General features: G+C 45.4%; 1 protein-coding gene across 2 annotated transcripts in view; it reads right to left on the bottom strand.

The window, feature by feature from the left end:
• The window catches only part of Gorasp2 (golgi reassembly stacking protein 2), a 28,191-nt gene extending 3,360 nt beyond the window's left edge, over positions 1–24,831 (bottom strand). The window contains exons 1-8 of one of the 2 annotated variants that reach the window (XM_075984935.1): positions 24,634–24,831; positions 11,519–11,599; positions 9,651–9,854; positions 8,958–9,044; positions 8,156–8,286; positions 4,386–4,518; positions 3,290–3,413; positions 532–615 (exon numbers count right to left, since the gene is read on the bottom strand). In XM_075984935.1, the coding sequence (XP_075841050.1) occupies positions 532–615; positions 3,290–3,413; positions 4,386–4,518; positions 8,156–8,286; positions 8,958–9,044; positions 9,651–9,854; positions 11,519–11,599; positions 24,634–24,696 (907 nt within the window). In that variant the 5' untranslated portion in view covers positions 24,697–24,831. Of the gene's footprint in view, positions 1–531; positions 616–3,289; positions 3,414–4,385; positions 4,519–8,155; positions 8,287–8,957; positions 9,045–9,650; positions 9,855–11,518; positions 11,600–22,177; positions 22,252–24,633 lie in introns of those variants that run through there. The other variant, XM_075984936.1, reaches the window with a different exon arrangement.
• Positions 24,832–25,718: the final 887 nt, after the last annotated feature.

The following is a 25,718-nucleotide window of genomic DNA, read 5'->3' on the forward strand; positions in this document are numbered from 1 at the left end:
CACACAGGAAGCACAGCTGGATCTTCCTTTGATGGCGGATGTTTACCGTCTCTGGCTTTCTTTCATACGTGTACTAACTGAGTCCGACATTTGCAAAAGCAGGAATGAACACCCCAGGGTGATAACTCAAGTCCACACACTAGGAGCTCACCACGCTGCCCCATCACTCTGTGCGCATGTGCAGCTCGAGGCTGACCACACCTGCACATGGACAACTGCAGCTCTAATCTGAGGCCCTGACAACACACACTCATCACTGAGGTGACAGCTCACTGGTAACAGCCAGACAGTGGGACCTGGTCTGCATCAGAAATATTAAGGAGAACCTTTTTAACACTTGAGCCATTCAAGACCTAAATAAGGAGCCTTCTCAGCCAGGGCAACTGCAAGAACAGCCATGAGGAAGCTCTGAGTGCAGATGCGAGGTGAGATGGCAGAGAACACCAGGCAGACTGGCACCTGCCTCGGTCTGCTGAAGAGAGCAACACACGCAAATACCATCACTGAGCATGTCTCCAGACCGCTGCTTACTTGGTAATGTAGTAGCTGGGTTCACTGGTGGCACAGAAGCAAGGGACTGGTTTACTTGCGGCAACAATGGTACAGTTGGTACACCTAAAATAAAACACATTAAAATAATTTTAAGCCATTTTTTCTGCCAGAAAATAAACAGACCATATACAAGGGGACATTGTCCAGTCCTTCACCATGATTAAGACCCAACCACTGGCTGTGTCCTTTGCTGTATCACCCTTCAGAGTGACCCACCAATGCACAGCCCCGACAGACACCTTAGTCACAGCTTTCTAAGGATAAGATCACTGGACAGGATGTCTGCCACTGACCTGAGATGGGCTAGATCCACAGTGGGCTCATGCAAACATGGGGCTGCCAGAGAGCCCTACACCCTGGGACTCAGTGAATGAGGACAATGGCAGACATGTCTAAGCAGACAAAAAGACACTTGGACTTCCTACACAGGCCAACACATTTGTCTGTACCAAGAGTGGCTCATGGTAATAGACTCCATGTACAAGGGATCCTTGGGACCCACTACTGGTCTTTACCACCTACTCAAGTGGGAGGCTTTCTGATGTCAAAATAATAGTAATACACGTTGAACACCCTTAATTAATATCCGAAGTCTGAGGTAATTCCAAATATGAGGCTTTTTCAGAGCCATCATGACTCTGCAAGTGGAAAATGCCACAGTTGACCTCACGTAAGGAATGGAAATCAAAACCCAGGCATCTAAAACTACAGTACAGAACGATCTTTAAGCTACATGTTTGTGTTCAGAACAAATGCACTTGTGTTCGGCTCATGACATCTGCTGGTCCAGTGTTGCAGGTAGAGGTGGCACCCGAGCTGCCATGCTGGGCCAGTTTCTGTTTAAACAGGCAGCAAGAATGAACTGTGCCTAAAGGATGAGCCACCATATGCAACTATCTTATTTACTGTGTATGAAGTCTTTCCTGAAGAAACTGGAGACATGCAAACAAGGAAGGAGGGGCAGGGAGAAGGAGAAGAGAGATAGAAAGTAAAGAAGAAAAACCCTAGCCACAGCACTGGCAAGAAAGAGTTCTAGGAGCCCAAGCTGCATAACTCGAGTGTTGGAAACGGCTCTCTCCTAGACCACACTATTACCAGAGTGCCTGTTAAATGCTAACATATAATAGCGATGCTGTAACAACTTTATGTTTCTGTCTTAAACCTTGGCTCTAAGAAAATTAAAATAGGGGCTAGAGGGATGGCTCAGTGGTTAGGAGAACCTGTTGCTATTGCAGAGGACCTGGGTTTGGTTCCCATCATCCATGGTAGCTCATAATCGTCTGTAACTCTAGTTCCTCTTCTGACTTCCAAGGGTACCAGCAACATGTGTGGTGCACAGACACACATGAAGGCAAAACATCCAACACATTAAAAAAAAGAAAATGAAAATAGCCTAGATTTGTTTCAAATTCTATTTGCTAATAAAATCTTTCATACTGCATTTCTTTCATTTTAAAGGATAAATCCATTCTTTGTATCAAAAAATAACTGGCTGTACCTAAGCCAGGAATTATGGTCTAGGGCCACAAATAGGCTTCACTGGGTCTGACAGCTAGGCATGGAGGTGCAAGCCTTTAATCTCAGCAGGAGGCAAAGACAGGAGGATCTCTGTGAGTTCAAGGCCAGCCTGGTCTACAGAGAGAGTTCCAGGTCAGCCAAGGCTACACAGAGAAAACCCTGTCTCAAAAAAACAAAACAAAACACCAACCCAAAAACAACAACAAAAACTATAGCACACTTTTCTATGTCCACAGTTACTATGTGGAATTCTCAGAGAACAAGCAGAAGCCAGAATGGAAAACAATCTAACAGGACACTGCTTCTGACAGGGTCAAGGCGCTAACACTTTAGTCTCAGAAATTCACATTCTCAGTGGTGAAAACTTTTCTAGTGTGTTTTTAAACTGACTCAACAGTGAAAATGCCAGTTCCTCTCAATCTTTTGTGAGCGAGTATTGCTTCATTCACGGTCATCTCTGTAGTATCCAGAAGGCCAGGTCTTTGCAGTGCCAGCTCCAGGGATCTCGGTGCAGATGTCAAACACAGTACTGGCTTAACAGCAGGGTGACAAGGGAGAAGTAAAAGTGAGGTGTCATCTTTTTCCTAAGTTATTCGAACTAGGTAATAATTACTCAGCCACAGAAGGGCCGGCTGACCTACTATTACCAAACGATTCAGGAATAACTAGAAGGTCGTCTGAGGGACCTAAGAAGTCACTACAGCCAGAAAGAACTCACATGTTAGGTGGGAAACAAACCCTTGCCATGTGTCTGTTGACATGGATATCTGACTGCACACCCTACAAACCTCCTGGAGAGCATGGGGACTGGGCATCTAGGGAGCAGATTCTAGATGCAAACCGAGAAAAGCTGTGGGCGACTTGTATGGCATGGGAATTCTCTCCAAAAAACTGTTAGAGTCACTGAACCAAAAGACCCGTGTCAGGTAGAAGAGAATAAAGACACGGAGGGACCCAGGTGTATGTCCTGAGAAAGAAAAAGTATCTCTTCACACCCCATGTCTACCCTTGTTGAACAGAGCAGATGTGGAGGTAACGCAGCCCAGGCTCCACCATGCAGAGGGTAGTGGGATGCTGATTCTGTGCGAGTGCACATCCTGATTCGTGGGGTTTTACGGACAGGTGCTGTCTGCTGATGCAGAGCACGTGGTCCTGCTTCTTAAGGTCTATGAAACTAGCCTGAGACGAAGAGGCCACCGACAGGTCCAGCTCTACATACCTGTACTGAGAACACTGCTGACCGCTGGTGGAGATGAGCTAATAGAAAGGCCAGACAGACTCTGCTCAATTCCTGCAGTTCCAGGTGGTGACAAAGACGGGGAACTAACTGAGGACAGCTGGACCTAGTGGAAAAACAAACACAGGTCGGGGGGTTTACTTAGGAATTAGTTGAGAAACCAGTTGGAAATCTTAACCCCATGATTCCTTTCTCCATCTCAAGATGTGTAGCTCCTTGATGTATTATTTACTCTTCTCTCGCTGACCACACTGCTACCTTCCAGGAATCCGGACTCTAGATACTTCAGAGTCCCCGTATTCAGAGTCAGGTCTAGTTTTCTCATGACTCTCTACATTCTCACACTGCATTCTGCCCTTTCCCTGGCTGCCACCTGACACTATGTCTTCTGATCCTAACCTCTCTAGCAGTAGGCCCCAATTAGGGGGTGGAAGAGAGGGCAGCAGAACGGGCTCTGGCATGGGGAGTAAGGAAAGGAGGAACTGCTCATGGCTGCCCCTCCTCTGGAACTGGAGAAGGGGAATTAAGCACTGTGGCAGGGTCTGGAGACGGCAGCAAGGGCAGCGAGGACTTGCGGACAACCTGAGTTTGGTTCCCCTGCCACACACACGCCAGGAAGTTCACAGCTGCATGTAAGTCCATCTCCAAGGCCTCCAATATTCTCTTCTGGCCTCTTTGGGCATTCACACGTATGTATGCACAAACACACATACACGCACACACACACACAAAACCAATCTTAACCCTGCCTTTACATCTTCTTCTCAGGTGTGCGATTTTCATGTGTTGACAAGAGAGGTGACCACATGGGATGGATTCCTAAGAAGCAGTTAAAAGCCCTGCAGGCACACGATCCCTTACAATTTCATCACCCTCCACTGGCTAACTTGCCCTCTATGCTGACGCTCTAAATCTGCACACCAGTCCTCTGAAGGCCAGGAGCACATACTCAGCCTCCCTCCAGTTACAGAGACCTCAAATTCAGCGTGATGCTTAGTGCCTATCTCCTCACCGCCTGCCTCAACTAGCGCCACCACATGCTTCCACACAGGAACGACCACATAGAAAATGATCTCACCTCCGTAAATCCATCCTTAAGAGGAGTACCAGGTGTGCCGGTCACTTGTCCTGGGAGGGAAATTTTCTTTCCTTCCTCAAATGGGCGTGTGGGTATCCGGTGCAAATAACCATAGCCGATGCCACATCCAAGGCTGAAACATTTTCTTATTGTTATAAAATACAACTTGCATTTCCTTGTAGTTTTAAAACATATAAGCTCATGCATTTCCTCCCCCTCGAGTTTTCTTTTTTCTTTTTTTGAGACATGGTGCCACGTAGTCTGGACTCCTGCTCCTCCTCATCCTGTACACATCCATATTTGCATTCTGCCATCTTCCCAGAAGTCTCTAGGGTCCACCTATACATAACACCATGTCTACCCAGACACTACTCTTAGTTCCTATTTTTCTCCAAATATTCACTACCATTCAACACATGGTATGTTAACTGTTTACTGTCTGTCCCTCTCAATAGACTATAAAGGCCTGCAGTGACAGAGCCCTTCCTTTTTATTGCCTTAACAGTCCTGGCACTAGGCAGACACCTAATAATTACCTGCTGCAAAATCACAGGCTGCCTGCCCACCGAAGAGCTCTAAACATGCCCACGTGATGCCATCATTTGCAGAGGGTAGCACAAGCCACATAAGTATATTTGATGCCAATTTCTCCTAATTTTTCTGCCCATGGCACCAGAGGCATCTTTCTAAAAGACAGGAGCACTCTGCTGCTTTGCAGTCTGTCTCGTTTCTTCCTCCTCCTCTGGGGGAATTCCTGCTGTCTCTGTGCAACGCTGAGGGGACTATCAAGCAACACTCTATTCTGACAATCCAATAGAGCAGGGATGACCAAAGTCAGCTGATCAACTTCTACCCAGAGCTGAAAATCTTGGAAGTGACAAATCCTGAAAATTGGCTCATTCTTTCACCAGTGGGATGCTGGAGATGCTTCACGTTCTGCTTTTCTATAGCTGTGTCCTGTGTGCTAATCCACATGGCCGTACACTTACTATGGTGACAGCTCTCCACACCGCGGAATCAATGAACGTTTACTTACATGGTTGACACAGCCCCAGAGCTCAGAGTAAGCCAAATCTAGATCAGTGAGTTTAAGTCTTTTGACAGGAGGGTTCCAATCTATGTTTCCACCCGATCTCTTACCTCCCAAAGCAGCTGGCCCTTTCAGAGCCACCACGCATGGAAACCTCTCTCTCCTCTGCTAAGGCATATATGGTATCTCTGCACCCCACCACTACCAAAAGCTGGTGGACCAAGCAACAGCCAGCTTCAGGTCTTCCTTACCTAAATCTGATTTTCACAGGGGTGCTTTACATTTCAAAACTACACTTCCATTTTCTCTTACCATCAAAGCTACAATTTTTTTTTCTCAAATTTAGAGGAAGAAACATTAAGTAATCTATATTGATCAATGATAGCCTTTTGGGTATAATTACATTTTAAAGCAAATTATTGTTGTTTGTTTTTTTACTTTTGCTGGGGAATAGTCTTTGATGGGAGCAAAAGGGCCAAGCTATGTAGTCCAGGTTGGTCTTGAACTCACAACCCTGCTATGTCAATTTCTGAGCACTGGGGTGGACACCAACAGGCTGGCTTACAAGGTGCCTGCTAGTCAAAAAACTAGGTGACGACAGAGAAAGAGCTCGCAGCAACAGCAAGATATTGCTGCAAACTCAGGAGAGGCTCAAGATGAACAGCAGCTGAGTAACACACAGCTTCCGAGGAAGGAAGGAAAGGAGGCAGAGATACTCTGTGTACAAATGCAGAACACACTTGAGAAAATGCCTAAAAGGCACTGTCTAGAGATGCCCATAAAAGGTATTAAAGTACATTAAAAAAGGTCTTCAGAGAAAAGGAACGATAGATAGCCAGATGTTGTAAATATGAACACAGTGGTGTACAGTCAATGTCACTAAACAAGAAAGAACATGTAATGTCCTTTGCAGCTGAGCTTCACTGTCTACAAACCTTTCCTTCCCTTTGCTCACCAAGTACTCTTGCGGCACTAATCTGACCAGGCTATTCTTCCATACCGTCATGTTAGTTCTAACTGTCAACTTGACACTACAATCACCTGCAAAGAGTCTCAATGAGGGACTGTCCAGATCAGGCTGGCCTGTGGGCATGTTTGTGGGATTGTCTAGATTGTTAACTGATGTAGGAGGACCCAGCCCACTGTGGGCAGCACCATGCCTTGGGTTGGGCCCCAGACCGTGTAAGAACAGAGAAAGCTAGCTTAGCGTCAAGCACGCACACATTCATTTATGTTCTCTCTGCTACGGGGGTGTGTGACTTGATGTCTCAAGTTCCTGCCACCATGGCCTCCCCAGAGTGATGGGCTGTAACCTGCTATGGTCTCCCCATAAGCTGCTCTCCATCAGGGCAGTTTAAGACAGTGAGAAGAAGAGAGATAAAACACAGGAGCAGAGGGCGCTCCTGTACTGTGAAGTGAACTCTGCCACCCAATGCACACAGAAGCCTCTTTGCAAATTAGTTTATATGAGGCAATCTTTTTTATATATATATATTTATTTATTTATTGTGTGTGTGTGTCTGCAGGCCAGAAGAGGGCACCAGACCTCATTACAGATGGTTGTGAGCCACCATGTGGTTGCCAAGAATTGAACTCAGGACCTTTGGAAGAGCAGGCAATGCTCTTAACTACTGAGCCATCTCTCCAGCCCATATGAGGCAATCTTAAAGTGGACTAAAACACATTTTTTTTTTTTTGAAACTGAGTCTTATGTGGTCCAGAATGATTCTGAACTTGCGATCCTTCTGCCTCTACTTCCTGAGTGCTGGAATTAAAGGCATGTGAGCAACATCTAGTTTTATGCAGCGCTCTATGCCAGGGCTCTGTGCTTGCTAGGCAAGCAATCTACCAGCTGAGCTACATCCCGAGCCCCTGCTGTGGATCAATTATGAATGCCCTGAGACGATCTCATTTCTGGGTGTGTGCAAGGCTGGACCGTGGCTAGCGATAACATGATCAAGGGCTGCTGCAGACAGGCTGGATACGGAGAAGATACTCCATCTCACTGCTCTTGAGTTACAATGTACAATTCTGGTGGCAAATTCAGCTCAACACATTTAACTTAAGAACCTTAGGTAGGGAGATAAAAATACTGTGAGCATATGGAGCTCATATGGAGCCAGGAAACCACACAAACTGAGCAGGGGTGAGCACATGTGTAGTTTCCAAACCCTGTCCAAGCTTTTCTGTAATTATGACTTACACTCAGGAATTCTCAAACCCTGCCTAAGCTTTTCTGTAATTATGACTTACACTCAGGAATTCTCAAATGAGAAAGGAGTCAGTTAGCTCTGAGGTCAGGACCGGAAAACAAGACAGACGGCCACAGCATGGGTCCTACGCTCTCTAGGTGTGGGCTTTAGAAAATAAATTACTAATTCCAATATTCTACAGCAGTTCTTTCTTTTAATGAGTTCTAAAAGAAATCAAGATGTTATTTGAAAATAAAAGCATTCTTTTATTCCTAAAGAATTATTTACCTATTATGTATCCAGTGTTCTGCTGGCATGTATACCTGCACACCAGGAGAGGGCACCAGATCTCATGACAGACAGCTGTGAGATACCATGAGGTTGCTGGGAATTGAACTTAGGAACTCAGGACTACAGGCAGCCAGTGCTCTTGACCTCTAACCTCTCTCCAGCCTTAAAAGCATTCTTTTACAATAAGGTAAAATAAAAGCTGCGGCTATCTGACCGCTAGGGTGAGCAGTCACAGTTTCTCTGAGGGATGACCTTACCTGCCTTCCCCACCCCACGCCGAGTTTGGTGTGATGATCACTTCTCGACAGTTGTCAGTGTCCGTGTTGTACACGTAGAGCTTCAGGGGCTTCGCTTCGTGTGTCTCAATGAGGCTGAACAGGTCTTCGGACTGCACACAGTCAAGAGAAAAAACTTGAAGGTATTGTAGCTGGGGACAGTGGGTCTCAAAATTTGGCTCCTATCAGAATTGGCTGAGAAACTTCCTAAAATAAATCAACTTCTGGGCCCTACTTTTGACATGGACATCACTATTTAATACCAACTGACCTAACAGAGTCTAATTTAATGTACATATTAATTCAAGCAAGTCCACTAGATGCCAGGGCTCAGGCCAGTCCCAAAAGCCCTTCTCAGTGTTCTTACTACGAATCTTCAGGTTCTGCAGATTCTGCATTGCTGTGTTCTGGTTACTCAGGTTTGGGTGAACTTCACTGGTGGAGAGACAAGGAAAAGGACCTGAGCAACACAGCTGAGCTAAGGGACCTCTGCAGCACTGTCATAACTGAGTGACAAGTCCAAGTGATGGGTGAAACCATGTTTCTTAGCAATGAATCAGGTCACACTTCCTCTCTGCCGTGTGTGTTCAGGAACTTCACATGCTTTGCATTTAAAGTTAAAATTTCTGTCTTTGCTGATTATGATACTTCATGCCTGAGGGTATTAAATGGAACATAGATCTGGAAGTTGTCTCCTTACGTGTAGCTGTGAGGGGAACATCACGTGGTCATTGCACAGGTTCCCTACCTTGCATGTTTCCTGACTCAGTGGTGTTCTAATTACCTCATTCATGACAGTATCTGCTCCGATGATGTAATCGCTGTGAGGTCTAAGTCCTGCCAGTGCTGCTGGGGAGTTTGACTCCACTTCCTAGGATGGCACAGACATAGCCCAACTCAACACATAGAAAGTGATAATCCTCCAAGTCTTATAGAGACGGCTCGTAATTACAGTGACCAAATAACCCCCAATATTCCCACATTAGAGATAATGTCAAATTTAAGAAACTAGAGAATACATGTATTTTAAATTTCCAACAACGAAAATTAGGTAATATTTAATAATTAAAATATTTCTATCACTGTGTGCATTATTGACACTGGTTTCTCTTTCTTGAGTTAAAAAAATAATCGTATCTAAAAAGCAATAAATACTAATTTTCAGAAACCAAAAACATAATAATCTCTCTACAATACAATTTAATACAATCCTTAATAATATCCACACAATACAATCTCTAATAATAATACCCACACAACCCAATACAATCCCTAATAATAATACCCACACAACCCAATACAATCTCTAATAATACCTACACAACTCAATCTAATCCCAAATAATAACATCTGCATAACTCAATACCATCCTTAATAATAATATCCCTACACTCGCTGGAAGCTGGAGACGCCAGTGTCCCTCCAGCTCTCCACGCTGTGTTTACACCCACAGGAGTAGCTCACGTTCAATACCTACCAGCACATGCCAAACGTTTTCGTTGGCTCCATCGAAGCTGCAGAAACGGATGCTCACCCCCAGCAAGCCCTGGCCACCCCACAAGTTGCTGGGTGTAACTGAGGTCTCCCGAAGCTCTAGGGTCTTACTACTATAGATGAGCATTTTTACAGGCTTTTCAACATTGGCTTTCAGTAGATCCTTGAGAGTATCATTGTCTTTATTCTACAAACACACAGAAATCAGTCTTTAATGAATAAAAGTAAAGCAAATTATTATTAATTTAAACATCTCATAAAAGTAATATTGATAATCAATATAAATACAAGTTCTTCAGGCAGGAGTTTTATTAACTTCAAATGTTTCTCCCAGTAAAAGAATGTCAGGACATGAACTCCCACTGTGAGGCAAGCTGACTACTTTTCTACCCTGATTATGGAACACCAACTCGACACTAGAGTGGCCCAGCAACTCAGTGACTGAAGACAAAATACGTCACAAGAACTGCATCTCTATCAAAGTTACACGACTGCTTTTAAAATCTAAAATATGGCTGGAGGGATGGCCCAGAGGTTAAGAGCACTGGCTGCTCAGAGGACCCAGGCACACCTCTAATCCCAACACTCTGGAGGCAGAGGCAGGCGATCTTTGTGTTTGAGGCCAGTCTTGTCTACACAGAGCGAGTTCCAGGATTCCAGGATGGCCAGAGCTACACAGAAAGACCATCTCATAAAAACAAAAACAAAACAAACAAAAAATCTAAAATATAGTCAGGTGGTGGTGGTGGTGGTGCAAACCTTGATCCCAGCACTCAGGAGGAGAAGCAAGAGGATCTCTGTGAGTTCGAGGCCAGCCTGGTCTACAAAAGCAAGTTCTAGGACAGCCAGGACTGTTGCACAGAGAAACCCTAAAATCTAAAATATGTGCTGACTTTAAAGTCTAATCTTAGGCCCTACTTCTAACACATGATCTATTGTTTATCAGGAGCTAAAAGGGAAAGGAGTGAAATAATGCTAATATTTCATTATGTAAAACAAAGGTCACTGTGTCAGACATTGACAAATTATGAGCAAAAACTTAATAAGACCATTATAAAAATAAGCCAGCCAAATAGCTCCTGTTATGAGAATTCCCTTTAGAAGTTACATAATTTCTTTAGGACTGTATCAACTGAAGACACTTTAGAAAAAGCCGTTTTTGGATAACAACTCTTTCTGTTGTTCCAATAAATTTACAAATCATGGGACTGCAATCCAAGAAAGCTGGCAGGGAGGTGATACTGTCCTAGGCCATTTGTCACCGGCCTAGAAAAAACCAAACTTTCATCTACGAAGAACAAATCTGCTTCCCTAAGAAGATGTGACACTCTAATGTTTATTAGCATCTTTCCTATAAAGATTAAACATGCTGGGAATAGGGGTGCACACCTTTTGTCTCAGCGCTCGGGAGGCAGAGGCAAGGGGGTCTCTGAGATCCAGGTCAGCCTGGCCTACACAGTGAGTTCCAGGGCTACATAGTAAAGCCTCTCTTGAAAAAATAAGCATATTATAATTGTGTGCACAGCTGATCTTTTTTTTTTTTTTGGTTCTGTGTGTACGTTTGTGTGAGAGAGAGGGAGAGGGAAAGATAGAACAAAAGCGAGCGCTCATGGAGGTCAGAAGGAATTCTGGAGTCAGTTTTCTCCTTCTACCTTTGTGCTTGTCTCAGGGACTGAACTGAGGTCCGGAGACGCCCATGGCGAGCATCTTTACCCAATGGGAAATCTCACCGGCCTCTAAAATGATTACTTCTGAAAAGTAGCTGACACACACCTAACCTAATTTAGAATAATTCCACTTTGAAGAATATCACAAAGTTCTATATACAAAACCATAAAAAGCTGAACTTACTAATCTCGAACCGTTAATAGAAACGATAAAGTCAAAGAAAGGCTCCAGCCCAGCTCTGTGTCCTGGGGAATTTTCCTGTACCTGTAAAAAGAATATCTGAAATAAATACTTGACACAGAGAAACAGAGGTAGGGGGCAGAATGGGGGTACCCTCCCCCATATCAGCAGATGACACGTCAAACAATCACTACAGAGACAGAGAGCATTGATTCCCCGGGCACCACTCATTTCTACAAAAACAAAGGACCAGTGTCAGGGCAGCCTGTTAGCCGCGAAGAGGATCAGAAGAGGAAGGGAGGTGCACACAGGCCTCTAATCACAAACCTAAGAGATTCAGAACTGGGATGGAGAGAGCTCTAAATGGGAAGATCTCAAGTCGATTAACTACCAAATTTTCTAAATTCATAGCACACTGACAACTAGCAATAGAAATATAACCAATAAAATCTAAAGTGAATACAACTAATTTTACATCTGCTTTTCCAAAATGTGTTCACGTGTATCTTTGTTGTTGTTTTGACCAGGGAGGCCTGCCTGTGCTGCACTAAAGGTGTGTGCCATCACACCTGGCAGCAGAAGGGAGTTTTATTCTGCATGAGGTTATTAACTCTATCAAAACTACCCTAAAAATGACATTTGCACTAATATTTGCAGGCTGATTTTCTGTAACAGACTATATAGTCCTTTTCTGGGTTTTTGGAAACAGGGCTTTATGCTGTTGTCCAGGCTGGTCTGGAACTGCTAGCCATCTTCCCGCCTTAGCTCCTAAGTTCTAGCATTATAGGTGTGAGCCACCATACCTAGCTGTAGACCACATGGCTCTAAGGGCAATTCTGAGGCTATGCAAATTACAGTTCCTACACATTCATATGCACGTAAAGCTGCAGATACCCCACAGGGGCACATGATTCTAATGCTCTGAAAATGGAGCCAGGATCATTCCTATAATATATTTCACTTAAGGCCGGTATCATTCAACAGTATCATTCAAAATTGTACTTTACTTCCTGAGTCAATGTTTCTTTTTTCTTTAATATCTGCTGTAGAATATTAAAGATTGCTGCATTTGTTTATGCTGTGGAACATTTGTTTAATGATGTGAAGATGTGTTGCATTCTTTTATGTTGCATTTGTTTAACTCTGCAAAGCTGAGTTACTTTGCCTGTTTAAGACACCTGAGTGGTCTAAAACAGTTGATTGGCCAACAGCCAGGCAGGAGAAAGGATAGGTGGGGCTGGCAGGCAAAGAGAATAAATAAAAGGAGAACTCTGGAAAGATCAAGGAGCAAGAAAAGGAGGAGACAAGGACATTAGGGGCCAGCCACCCAGCTACACAGCAAGCCACAGAGTAAGAAGTTAAGAGAGATATATAGAATAATGATAAAAGCCCAGAGGCAAAAGGTAGCCGGGATAATTTAAGTTAAGAAAAACTGGCAAGAAAGAAGCCAAGCTAAGGCTGGACATGCGTAAGGAAGAGCAAGCCTCCATGCGATTTATTTGGGAGCTGAGTGGTGGGTCCCCCAAAGAGTAAAGAGCCAAAGATTTAAAAAAAAAAAAAAGAAAGAAAGAAAAGAAAAGAAACAAACCAAGAACAAATATCATTAGCCCTAAACAACAAAAATACATTTTTGTTTTGCTTGGTAGGCAGTGTTCCATTATAGATGGGTCAGCGTTTACTGTATTTAAAAGCTTATTTCTGCTTTATTCTGTTTCCCTGTAACTTTGGGATTAAGTCTGCGGGAACGTTAGCGAGACATAAACAGGAAAAGGAGTGGGCTACCTAAGACGTTAGCTTCTTGTTCACAGAAGACAGTGAGGACGGTAGAAGGCAGGAGGAGTGAGGATCTGAACAGGACTAACAGTGAAGGGGACCCAGAGGCTGCGTGTAGTGGATCTCATCCTGCAGACAGCTGTTTGCTAAGAGCTCTAACTTGCACTCTCTCCACGGATGGGTCTTCTGCCTCGCTAGATATTCAATTCTTTGTCCATCTCAGTGGTTCTCCCAGTACAAGTCCTTTTTATAAATAAGTTAAATATTAAAGAAAGTAACTAATTATTAAAGATATTAGTTTTCATAAAGAATCAGTGTCAAAGGGTCTCATTCCATAGTTATTTCTCTGAAGATTTTTGAGGGGCTGGGGAGGCACAGTGGTGCACGTTAGTCCTGGTCCTGAGGACACAGAGGCAGGCAGAGCTCTTGAGTTTGGGCCTAGCCTGGTCTACAATTCACGTTCTAGGCCAGCTGGAGCTAACTAATGACAGTGTGTACCAAAAGGTAATAAATACATACAACTTTATTTTTATTTACATGTGCATGTATGTGTCTGTGTATGACATGCACGTGAGCACAGGTGCCTGCAGAAGCCAGAAGTTCAGATCCCCTGAACTGGAATTATGGGGGGTTAGCTGCCAGGTGTGGGGTGGAAACTGAACTCTGTCCTCTCTAAGAACAGACTCTGTGCTCTTAACCACTGAGCCATCTCTAGCCCCAAGGGTGTTTAAGCTAATTTAAAAATCAGAATATATTCCTCAATTTCCTTATGGCTAGTTTTCTTAAATGGGAGCTTTCCCACTTTATGTATTATCAAAATGGCTAGAAGTCAAAATATCAAACAGATTTCTTCTCAAATAGCAACTTGAAAAGGCAGCTGGGGACGGCCTGGGGCACGTGGCACATGCTTGTAGTGGGGACTCAGGGAGCAGCGGAAGAAAGAGAACTGTCAGGCTGAGGCCTGGATGGGCTACAGAGCAGAGAGATCAAACCCAACAAATCAAGTTATAGTTGGGGGAGGGGAGGGTGAAGTTACATTTACTAGTCATGAACCTCCAGCCACAGGTGGCTGTCAATTACATGTGAAGTGCCCCAGGTATGAAAAAAGAGATAAACCACCCCAAGAATGAGTTTTTCCTTTTAACTGGGTCCTTATGTAATTGGATTATCTAAATATGAATTATCTCAATATAGCTTCTAAATTGCTGCTGCTACCACTTTATCTAGAATCCAACTAGTTTGTAGACAGATCAATTTTGGGCTTCTTCCCTGAAAAGTTGATCTTTTAGTTAAGAAGAGCCAAGGTCAGTACTTTTGCAACAGCGTCAGCTCCCAAAGATGACCCCACACGGATTCCTAGCATGCTGACCCCACCTGCCCTCACAATGTGAAGTTCAAAGTGTGTCTGAGCGGGAAAGCTTCCAGTATCGTCAGAAGTAGCCTTCCTGTGACTCAGAGCGGATCCAATACTTAGTCTGAATTCTAAAAGAAATAAACAACCCTTTCAATTTTTCCATTTCATTTGCTAAAAACATTGATTCCATCTGTTTTTAATGGACCTTGAAATTAATTTCTTTCTCAAATTTATTATACACCATTAGAGCCCAGCACAAATTAGGGCAAGTAGATATCTTAATTACTGCTAGGACACCAGCAGAGGGAGCTCTGGAAGTCAGTCTCTGGCTAGTACCCCGTGAGTCACAGCACGGAAAGGCCGGCCTGCAGGGCTATATGAAGGTGGTACTTGTTACTGCCAAGTCTCTCCTCAGCTCACCCCCAGCATCAAGACGATGTCAGTATTTTCTGTTCTGTAAGATCGCGAGTGTTTGTTTATCTTCTGCTTCTTTCAAACCCATCTTAATTAAAACAAAACAAAAACCATATATGTCTGATTCCACGAACCATTTGACACTTATTACAGGGCCAAATATCATATTATAGTAATTTAAGAGAAATAGGTTAAATTTGAAATTTAAGGTTTTAAAATTGTATAATGAAAAGGTAAAAAAAATTTAGGGCCGACTGAGACAGTTGTTGGTGTTTTGTTTGTCTTGAGACAGGATCTTACTGAGTTAGCCTAGGCTAACTGGCTGGGAAAAGACCAGTGCTGGGATTAGAGATGTGTGCTATTATCCCCAGCTAGGACCAACACAGTTTTAAGCTCTGAATTTGTGAATGACTGTGTATACGTAGGTAAAGTCTGTTTATTTCTCTGGGACTCCATCCTCTTATCTGCAAGTAAAGGACAGTGTCGTCTTCAGACGCTGCAAGGCTGCACCGAGAGAAAGCTGGTGACACCCTCCAAGCTCTTCCACACCGGAAACAGTTACTACCTGGATACTAGTTACTCTTTCTTTAAACAAACAGTGGATTAACAGAGAACTAGCTGGGAGACTCATGTAATAAGGCTGCCTCTCGAAGATTAAGTGCAGACGGAGGGCAGCTCAAAGGTCAAAGGAAAAACAAAGCTCACAGAGAATGGCAAAGGAGAATGTCTGAGACCTTCCAGAGTGCAAAGACTTCTGAAATGTATATAAGAAGCAGTATTCAACATTATAAAAAAAAACTGTACACCTAGGAGCACCTGCTCTTCAGAAGGCAACTTGAGAGAAGCCACGGCAGACACCCGAAAGGGTCTGGATCCTGAACAAACCCCGACCAATCTTAACGAAAGGACGAGAAAGGCTGGGAAACAGCTCAGCTGGTGAAGCGCAGGCCACATCAGCATGATTTCCGAGTACTACCCCAGCCTACCTAAAACCCAGGGGTGCAGTGCAGGCTTGTAAAACCAGCGCTGGAGAAGTGGAGACGGGTAGATATGGCTCTAACCAGTCAGCCAAGGTAGACCTCTGGTTTCCACACACAAGCACACACGCTGTCACTCACAAACTAACAAAGCCAGATAAAGAAAGCACGCCTCACCCATTAGAACAGCTACAATTAAGAAAAGACAGGAACAAATGCTGGCAAGGAGGTAGAGAAGCAAACAGCTACACACTGCTTGTGAGAATGTGAAATGGGACAGCCATTGCAGAAGTCTGTCAAATCCACAATGTTAAACACAGTTAGGGCATGACTAGCAATTCCATTTCTAAATATACAATGTTAGAAATGAGAATATATATCCAGACAAAAACCCGAATAAAGCCGGGTGGTGATGACACACACTTTTAACCCTAGCACTCTGTTCTCTCTCCTACATGTACCCTCACGTGTATTTGCTTACACTCAGGCATGTATTACTGGCTAGGTTCTGCATGAGGGAGAACATGAACTTTCTTTTCTTTCTGAGACTGTGTGACCTCACTTAGTATTACACATTCTAAGACCATTCACTTTGCTGCGAATTTTATGACTTCATTTTTTAAAGCTGAATAGTATTGTTTTACATACACATACCAAATTTCCACTATCCATTCATCTGTTGATAAACAAGTAGGTTGTTATAGGGAATAAACCAACAATAAATACGGAGAGGTAAACACCTCTAAGGTACAGTATGGTGCTCTTTGAGTATTTGCCCAGGAGTGAAATAGCTGGGTATATATGGTCATTCCAATTTTAACTTTTTGAGACATCTCCAAACTGATTTTCACAATGACTGTATAAATTTGCACCCCAACAGTGAATGAGGGTTCATTTCTCTACGCATCCCCTTCAACACTTGTTGTTGGATATATTAATGATAGCTATTCTGACTGGGGTGAGGTAGTATTTCAGAGTAGTTTTGATTTGCATTTCTCTGATGCTTAGCGATATTAAAATAGATTGTGTGTGTGTGTGTATGCCTGAGGTCGGAGGGCAACTTGGGTCTTTCCTGTGGCGATTTCTGCCTTTCTTTTTGAGACAGGATCTTTCATTGACCCAGAACTCATCAAGTCGGGTTACACTGGCTGTCCAGTCAGTCTCGGGGATCTGCCTACCTCAGCCTCTCCTGTGTTTGGATGACACACTTAGTTTTCTATGCGAGTAGTGAGGGTTAAACCCAGGTCCTCGTACTTCACAACCACCTTGCTGAGCTATCTTACCAGTGCAATCGTACCAGATTCTTTTCCACAGTCTCTTCGAATGACTGTACCATCAGTACCACGTGGCTCTCAATTTAAGCCCAGCATCCTTGCTTTTGTCCTGACTTAAAAGCAGCAGAGATGCTAAACAAGACCAGAAACACCTGTATATGGTGTGCCCACCTATCAATCCAGTTTTCAGGAGGCTGATGCAGGGAGATTAGCACAAGTAATAGATAGAGTGAACCCAAGCTGGGCTAAAAAGTGAGGCCCTGACTCAAAAATCAAAACTAAAAAAAGATTAAAAAATAAATCCCAAGCATGTGACCCCTGGAGGACTCACTTCAACTGCACACATAAACCCTTATGCTAATGTGTGCTTACACGGCCACAGCAATGGAAGATTTGCAAATGTGACTTCTCAAAAACAAAGCCTAAATGCTCCACGGCGACAGGAGACACAACATGTAGTAATGATTCTGCAACAGGCTACGAGATGTTCCTCTCAAGTTCTTCCAAATAACTCAAAGGGCATGTTCTGACACTGGCCCTGTGATGTCACGCGTAACATGTGAAGCAATTTTAATTGAATGATTTATTAAGCTGCAGCAGTATGCCTGTAGTCCCAGCTATTCAGAAGGCTGAGACTTTAGCTCACAAGTTCCAACACAAACAGACCCCATCTCAAAACAAACAAGCCCCCCATTTCTGATGACCAAAAAGAATTGGCATAAAATGGCAAAAAGACCTGCCATTACATGTACCAGCTTTCTAGAAAAGATCTGGGATTGGGGAGCAAAAACTATCCAAATCCAGCTCAAATACAGATTTACACGTTTTTCTTGGGAAAGGAAAGCTTGCTGTGTGATTGGGCAAATCAGATCAACCTCTCTGTGCTTTCTCTAGCTGTGAAGAGAGGCAGCCAACCAGACAGTCCGTGAGGCATGAAGAACACCAAATGCAGATTGCCATGATCACAGGGTTCCTAGGAACTTTAATGACTGTATCCAGTCACAATGGGCAGAGCAGTGAGGAAGGCAAGGGTGCTCACCTGAGTCTCAACAGTTTCCTCAAAAACAAAAATTCCTTAAAAGGACAAGTGCCATGTATGTGTGCACTTTAGGGACAGTAATTAAAGGGTCGGATTTGAGTCACGATTATATCTTAACTTCTCTATTTTTAGCGTGTGTGTGTATGAGTGCGCAGGACTACACACACTGTGGAGACTGGAGGACCACTCAGGAGTCATTCCCTCCTGATGTTCTGTGGGACCCAGGGACCAAGCTCAGGTTGACAGGCCTGTGCACAGGTACCCAGCAAGCCACCTTGCTAGCCCCAGAGCTAGGTTTTTTTTTTCCAAGATAATAGCATTCACTTGTTTTCAAATTATGTTCATGTCTAACGTGTGATGTGGGGCTGAGGGCACAGCTGTCGTCTCCTTTCAGCTAACAGGCAGTGTGAAGAGGTTCGCAGGGCTGCTGAGTAAAGCAGGGGCTGACTCCACTTCCCAAGTGTGCTCTGGGGTGGGCTACTAGACCAGTCTCTCAATGTATCCATGTCCACGAGATGTGGTTGGTTCTCAATTTCTGAAAATATGTGTGGATCGTCTCAAAGGTGTGTGGGGGAGGTGTGGGAAGAACACAGAGGAGACCGCAGCCCCATTCTTCTCCCTGTGCAGAAAGTACATCTGCACGGCCAACAGGGCAGTAGACAGTCTCCCAGGACCACTCTGCTCCGAATGTGTCTTTTAAAGACACGAGACTACGGAATAATCACACTTCCCGCAATATGCAGTCAGATGGCAAAGCTCACACCGAGCATCACAAATATTTACCAGCTCACATTTTTAGCAGCAACTCAGAAGAACAGAGTCCTGTCAGTAGACTACTAACGGGGGAAGGAAGTGCGGCGCTGTCATTGGCGCCATCACGACATCAAGCTGGCCTGGCAGGGATGGGTGGGACCAGCACGCAGACTCCTTGCTGAAGCCACAGGTAATGGAGAACAGGAGGAGGTTTGGCCAGTGAGGAGCCCGGCAGGCCAGATTAGCTGGCTCAAGACTTCCGACACAGTTTACGCTCACTGACACAGCGGTTACAAGTGCCCTACGGTTCGTGTACTGTGTTCCTGGGCTTTAGTAAACTGAAAGCATCTGCTTCCTGCATTAGAAGGTAATTTCAAAGAATGTTTATGAATCAAAACGCTTCTTGGTGTTAAACTGAAGAGATCAACAGGAAGGAAGGCAGAATCTGTGGGTGGTACTGGCTTATAAGGCAATCTAATTACTTCTGGGGAAAAAGTTAACTAGCACAGCTGTCTGTGAGTGTGTCCCCTGGTAGCGGTAGCAGGGTTTCTCTCCGTTAGCCAGTGAGGCGCCACCAAACGGCAGCTCCACCTGACAGCAGACATGGTTCAGGTTCCGTTTACACAGGACTAACTCCATTTGCAGCAACTCTGTACTCTGAAGCCAGCACCTAAATGCTGTCGGGTCTGCGGCAAATGGCTCGGGTTAGGCCTCTGATTACAAGGGGAATGCAGAGCATCTCAATAGTCCATTAGTCAATACACCCCAAAGAGTAACACAGCAGTTCCCATGTCTCCAGAGGGCTCCCTTCTCAAGGAGTGCTACGTACAGGCCAGAATAGTTTAATTTATAATGGCCATATCTATGAGATATGACTTTTGACAATGGCTTTGCTGGACTCGCTGGATAACAAATGTCAAATGGAAGCAAGAGTCTGGCAGGCATTACTGTAGGAGGTAACCTGCAGTAACTTCTAGCAGAATCTAGGAGCCCTGACAGATACATTCTCCGCCTTCCATTAGGATTCAAGGACGGCTCTATCCTACTGTTTGAAGCTGTAAGAACAACCCGTCTTGTGTGTGTGGCACCGTGCCATTCGGATGGGAGGCGGTCCTCTGCGGCCATCACAGGTGTCACAGGGTCAACCAGGCATCAGGCTCGCCCCATCTCAGCAGTCCCAGACCCACTGGCTACGGAAGCTGAAATGTTATTTTGAAAGGCTTTGAGACAAGTTTTGAAATCTTCCATCATCATCTTCTGGGTTGGGGATGGACCAGTAGATAAAAGTGCTGGCTGTGCAAAGCAAGGGTGCCTGAGTTCAGATCCCCAGCGCCCCAGTTAAAAAGCTGGGTGTGGTCTGCAATTCCAGTGTGGAGGGACAAAAAGCCGAAGAGCCCTTGGGCTTGCTGGGCAGCCAGTCTAGCCAATCAGTGAGGCCTGGGCTCAGTAAAAGATGCCGTCTCAAAAAATAAGGTAGAGAGCAATGAGGACTTCACCCCCCCTGTCTTCACAGGCACACATAAGGGCATGGGAACACGGATGGGGACACACACACACACACTCAGATCTTGTTATACAACCCTAAACTGGCCCCTTACCTTATCCTCACAAGTGTTGGGCTTAGAGGTGTGCACTATTGTGTCTGGCCTGGAACTCAACTTGCTCTGTGGACCAGGCTGAGTCAACCTCAGAGATCTGCCTGCCTCTGCCCCCAGAGTGCTAGGTATCAAGGCGTGGACTACAAGAAATTTGTAAATTCAGTTATATTTTGTGTGCTTGGGCATGTGGGTCCGTGGGCACCATGGCGCACACGCAGTGTTTGAGGACAATTTTCAGGAGTCAGTTCTCCTTTTCTATCATCCGGGTCCTACGACTTGAACTCAGGTTTGTCACGTTGGGTGGCAAGAGCTTTTACTCTCTTAACCATCTCGCCAACCCCAAGAATCTACTTTTATTTTTAAGGATTAATCTTATCTTTAGTGGTGTGTTTGCGGGGTGCGAAGGAGTGGTACGCACATGCGCCCGCAGAGGTCAGCGGTATCACTCCTACAATTCACGTGGGGTGGGAAGGAGTGGTACGCGCATGCGCCCGCACAGGTCAGAGGTTTCACTCCTACAGTTCAAACAATAGGGTTGCTGTGCGGCACCCAGTCTGGACGCTGGGAACCAGACTCGGATCTCCTGCAAGAGGAGCATGTGATCTTAACCACTGAGCCATCTCTTCAGCCCAGGTATCCACTTTTAAAATAAAACTTTTGGAAAATATCCAGGGTGTTGGAAAGCTTTTCCTCCAAAGCACAGCTTTCTAATGAATGCTTAAGCTTCGCTTCATTTACAAGAAATAGATATTCAGGCTGGAAGGCTAACACACCCATGCGCTTATTCTCGTTTTCTCTCCGTAACTAAGTTTGGCCTATGCACTCAAGCTTGGTCTTGAACACTTGGCAATCCTGCCTTCCCTCACAAGCACTGGATTACGGGCGTGACCGACCACGCCCGGCTCTAATCCATATTCTGCCCACACTCTACCTGATTTCGCCGCATCATTCAAAGCCTTTGTGGCGCATGGATAGGGGCTGAGTAAAGCACAGGAAAATAAACGACAAAGACAAACCTGCCAGCAGTAATTACCTTCAGTCACTGCAGTTACAGGGAACTTGTGTTTTATCCTGAAACTTGCTTAAACGTTCTCTAAAGAACAGATGATCAGAAAGGACAGCAACTCAGCAAAATGAAGATCAGTATTTGCAGAACATTAAAATTCTGTAGTTTTGGAAGTGTATATTTTAAGTCAAACAAAAAGACTGTAAGGTTCCCAGAAACTCCTTTTAAGAGTTTAAGACCGGCAAACTCCACGCTCAACACCAGGAGGTGCTAGCTATCCACACTCCTAGGAAGCTCAATTCAGTGAGGCTCATTGCCAGTTAAGTAACTTTACAGTGAGTGTTATCATATGCTTCCAATAGTTACACAAAAAAGCAAAAACCTGAGAAAACTGACCAAGTGCGCAAACAGATGCTTTGATATACATTACACACTGAATGGCCACACGAGAAACTCTCAGGAATGGGTAGTCACCTCTGGGGATGACGAGTTGAATATCATGGGATCATAACCGCATTGAGCCATGCAGGAAGACAGAAGAAATACACAGCACCTAACAGACAGAAATACACAATTACCTAAGAAGAAAAGTCTTCTGTTTAAAGAAATTGCCGGATCTTTCAGATTGTCCTCTGTAGATTTGTACGGCAGAACTGAACAGTAAGTACTGAAAATAATCTCTCAACGGGAAGTTTACTTTATCAATATGCGGATGCCTGAAATAGCAGGAGGGCAGCAGATGCGGGCATCAAAATACGAAGCAGTGTTTTCATCCCCAGGGAGTTGGTTATCAAAGAACATGAAATTAGATCAGTTTAGAACTCATCAAACATGGGTGAGTTTATCTCAAGAGTTCCCTGTTGCAGACACAGTGGTCCCCAAGCTCCGTCCTCTAGTGGAACGCACCACTATGCGTTTAGGCAGTAACAGATGGAAGGAAGAAAATAACTCTTGTTCCTCTGAAAACACAGGTAAGGAAATGAGTGCCAGAATTAGGGGAAGAGAGGGTTGAGAATGCAGAAACATTCGCTTCATGACACAGTCACTCAGCCTCCCTCTGATTAAAGTTCTCTACAGAATTAGCTCCTACTTTACAGCATTGTGCTCCAGATGCGGATGAGAACTGAGGCTGCCCCTCAAACTTCTAAAACCCAAGGGGGAGAGTAATAGCTCACCTGTACACTGACTGTGCATAGAAACCCTCTGGAATGCACCTATAAAGAAAACATACTTCCAGCTGGTGGAGGCACAGGCCTTTAATCCCAGCATTCGGGAGGCAGATCTCTAAATTCGAGGCCAGCCTGGTCTATAGAGCAAGTTCTAAGGGTACATATACAGAGAAATTCTGTCTTAACAACAACAAAAAAACCCCAACCAACCAACCAAACCCCCAAACCAAACAACAAAAAAACAAAGAAACCAACAATAAGAAAGGAAGTCTTTTTGGGCTGGAGAGTTGGCTCAGTGGTTAAGAACAGTGGCCGCTCTTCCAAAGGACCTGTGTACAATTTCCAGCGCCCACATGGCGGTTCACAACTGTCTGTAACTCCAGTTGCAGAGGATCCAACATCCTCACAAGACACATATGCAGACAAAACACCAAGCATATAAAATAAATACCTTATAAGAAAATGTATTTCAACCGTCTTGCATAGGAATGAAGTCATTAAACTGGAGTTCTGTTGATGTGAAGATTTGTCTTTGAAGACCCTAAAGACCTTTCCCCCCTACTCATTTACACGAATGTGTCTTACTGGGTTTTCCCAAGTGTTTATTATTATAAAAATACCGCAGGTCCCCAAGGGTTCATGGTCACAGTCAGCCATTCTGAGCATTTGCTAGTAACAGGAGACAAATCAAAATCAGAGCAGATTTTAAAAAAAAGCACCGCCATTAATTTTCCTTCAAATCCGGGATGGGACAGTTCTCCATTTTCCCATCACTACGACAGTTAGGAGTCTGGTTAGCTGAAGAGGAAAGTAATACGGCTTATGTACAAACACCCTGGCAAAACAAACTGCTAAGAACTGGACTTCGAGAGGCTCTAGGAGCGGAATGGAGAGGCAGCTAGCTAGACATCGCAATCCCGGACAATCATAACCCATCACAGCCCCAGCATTCAGATAACTTTAGAATGTTAGCTCACTCAGAACATGGGACCCAGGGCAGAAAAAGAAGGTAGCAAGCACACTCTCAGGGAGGATTGTCTTGTCTGAGAAGCTACCATCATTTGGCTCTATCTTGTCCCTACAAGGCGCTGCAGACGGAGGCCACTCTGTTCGCGTTACCACTCACACAGGTGTCGCCGCATTCCTGGTTCCACGAGGAAAAGACATTCACAGGAGGATGTGCCTTTGCACCCTGGTGTCTGGCGCTGCGTTCCCCTACCAACCCTGACTATTTTGAAAACATTCCTCCCCATTACTTTTTACTACACCGACCTAAACCTTTATCTCCCTGATTATTTCATCTAAGCAAGAAGAACGGAAGTCCCTCTCCTCCAGGAAATGTAGAAGAGATCTGGAAGGGTCAGGAGCGACCCGGAACGGAAAAGTCCTATCAAAAAAATCAAGTAAATTCAAGTCCGTCAAATCTGGTTGGAGGCCATTCGTTCGTCTTGTACTGCCCAGATGGCCTTTCCACGCATCCAGGGGACGCCGAGGTGAACCGACACCTGGGCTGGCATCCCCGGAGGCTCGGTCACTCTCCCTGGGAACCCAGGTACCGGCTCCGGTCCCTTCTGAAGGCGGTGTCCCCTGCCCTTCCCAACTCGGAAGCTCAGATCAGGACGGTCGGCGAGGCCGTGCGGAGGGCCGGGGACAGGTTGGCGGGTCTCCGGCCGCGTCGCCCGCAGCCGCGCCCAGGACGCTCGGCGGACTCGGGCCTGGCCGCCCCGGCGTCCCCAGGGCCTCCGTCCCCACAGCCCTTACCCGCAAGACATGGTAGCCTTCCGTGCCGCCGCCTGGGATCTCGACGCTCTGCGAGGAGCCCATGGCGGCGGGCGATCCGTACGGCCCGGCCGGCTCAGCGTTGCTCGCCCTCGCGCACCGCCCGCTCCGCGACTCCGCGTAGCACTTGGGACGTGGCACTCGCAGCCGCCCGAGCCGGGCCGCACAGCCCGCCGGGAGATGGTCTCCCGGCAGCCGGGGCCGCTGCGACGCCGCAGACAGCGCCCCCTTCCGGAAGCCGGAGGGGACGACCCGAGAGCGGGCGGCCGGGCGGCCAAGGGGTGGCGCGGCGCACGAGAAAGCGGAACTACGGCTCCGAGCGCGACGCCTAGCTACGGGGCTCCGGAGTAGACAAGACTCATCTAGGCGCGGGTCTACGGTCCCGGAAGAAAAGGTCCCTTGCTTGCAGCGCCTCCTGGTGGCCAGAGTCAGAAAAGCACACTGGGCACTTGGTTTGTTTTAGGTCTTGTTTTAATAAGAGTTCGCAGTGGCTTTCTGGGATTGGAATATCAGGTCCTTTCAATTCGCTTTTATAAAGAGCAATGTTCCCCCGAAATAACAGCTGTCCCAAATTTTTCTGTTGTTCTTCTCCTCTTCCTGATAGAACATAGTCCAGAGCGGGGAAACAAGGTTGCATTTCCTTGGCATTTTGCCTCTTGCCTTTTGATACCTCACTACACCGCGTCTAAGTAGCTAAGCTTGATTCACACATTTCTCACATTTGTTCCTTTCGCCCTTTTCACAGCTCCTCCTGACCCTGCTCCTCCCACCCCCAGATACTGTAGTCAGTCAGTTCGACTCTCGGTAAGGGTGTGCCATCCAGGTGTCAACTGTCTTTGGTGTTTGGCAACGTGAACTACTATTAAGGGTGACGTGTTCTAGTCCCAAATGTTTTTAAATAGTTACCTACGCACGCCTTCAGTTAGATCGCTCAGATGCATCCCGAGAAAGCAGGGAAATACAGCCCATGGACCTTGCTTGCACAAGACTGGCCAGCTCTCCACGTGGAATCAGAATCGTATAAAAAGAACGCTGCCTTGAAAGAGATACCATAGACATAATTAGAA

The sequence above is a fragment of the Microtus pennsylvanicus genome, chromosome 9, assembly GCF_037038515.1.
Source record: "Microtus pennsylvanicus isolate mMicPen1 chromosome 9, mMicPen1.hap1, whole genome shotgun sequence".
Classification (NCBI taxonomy): Eukaryota; Metazoa; Chordata; class Mammalia; order Rodentia; family Cricetidae; genus Microtus; species Microtus pennsylvanicus.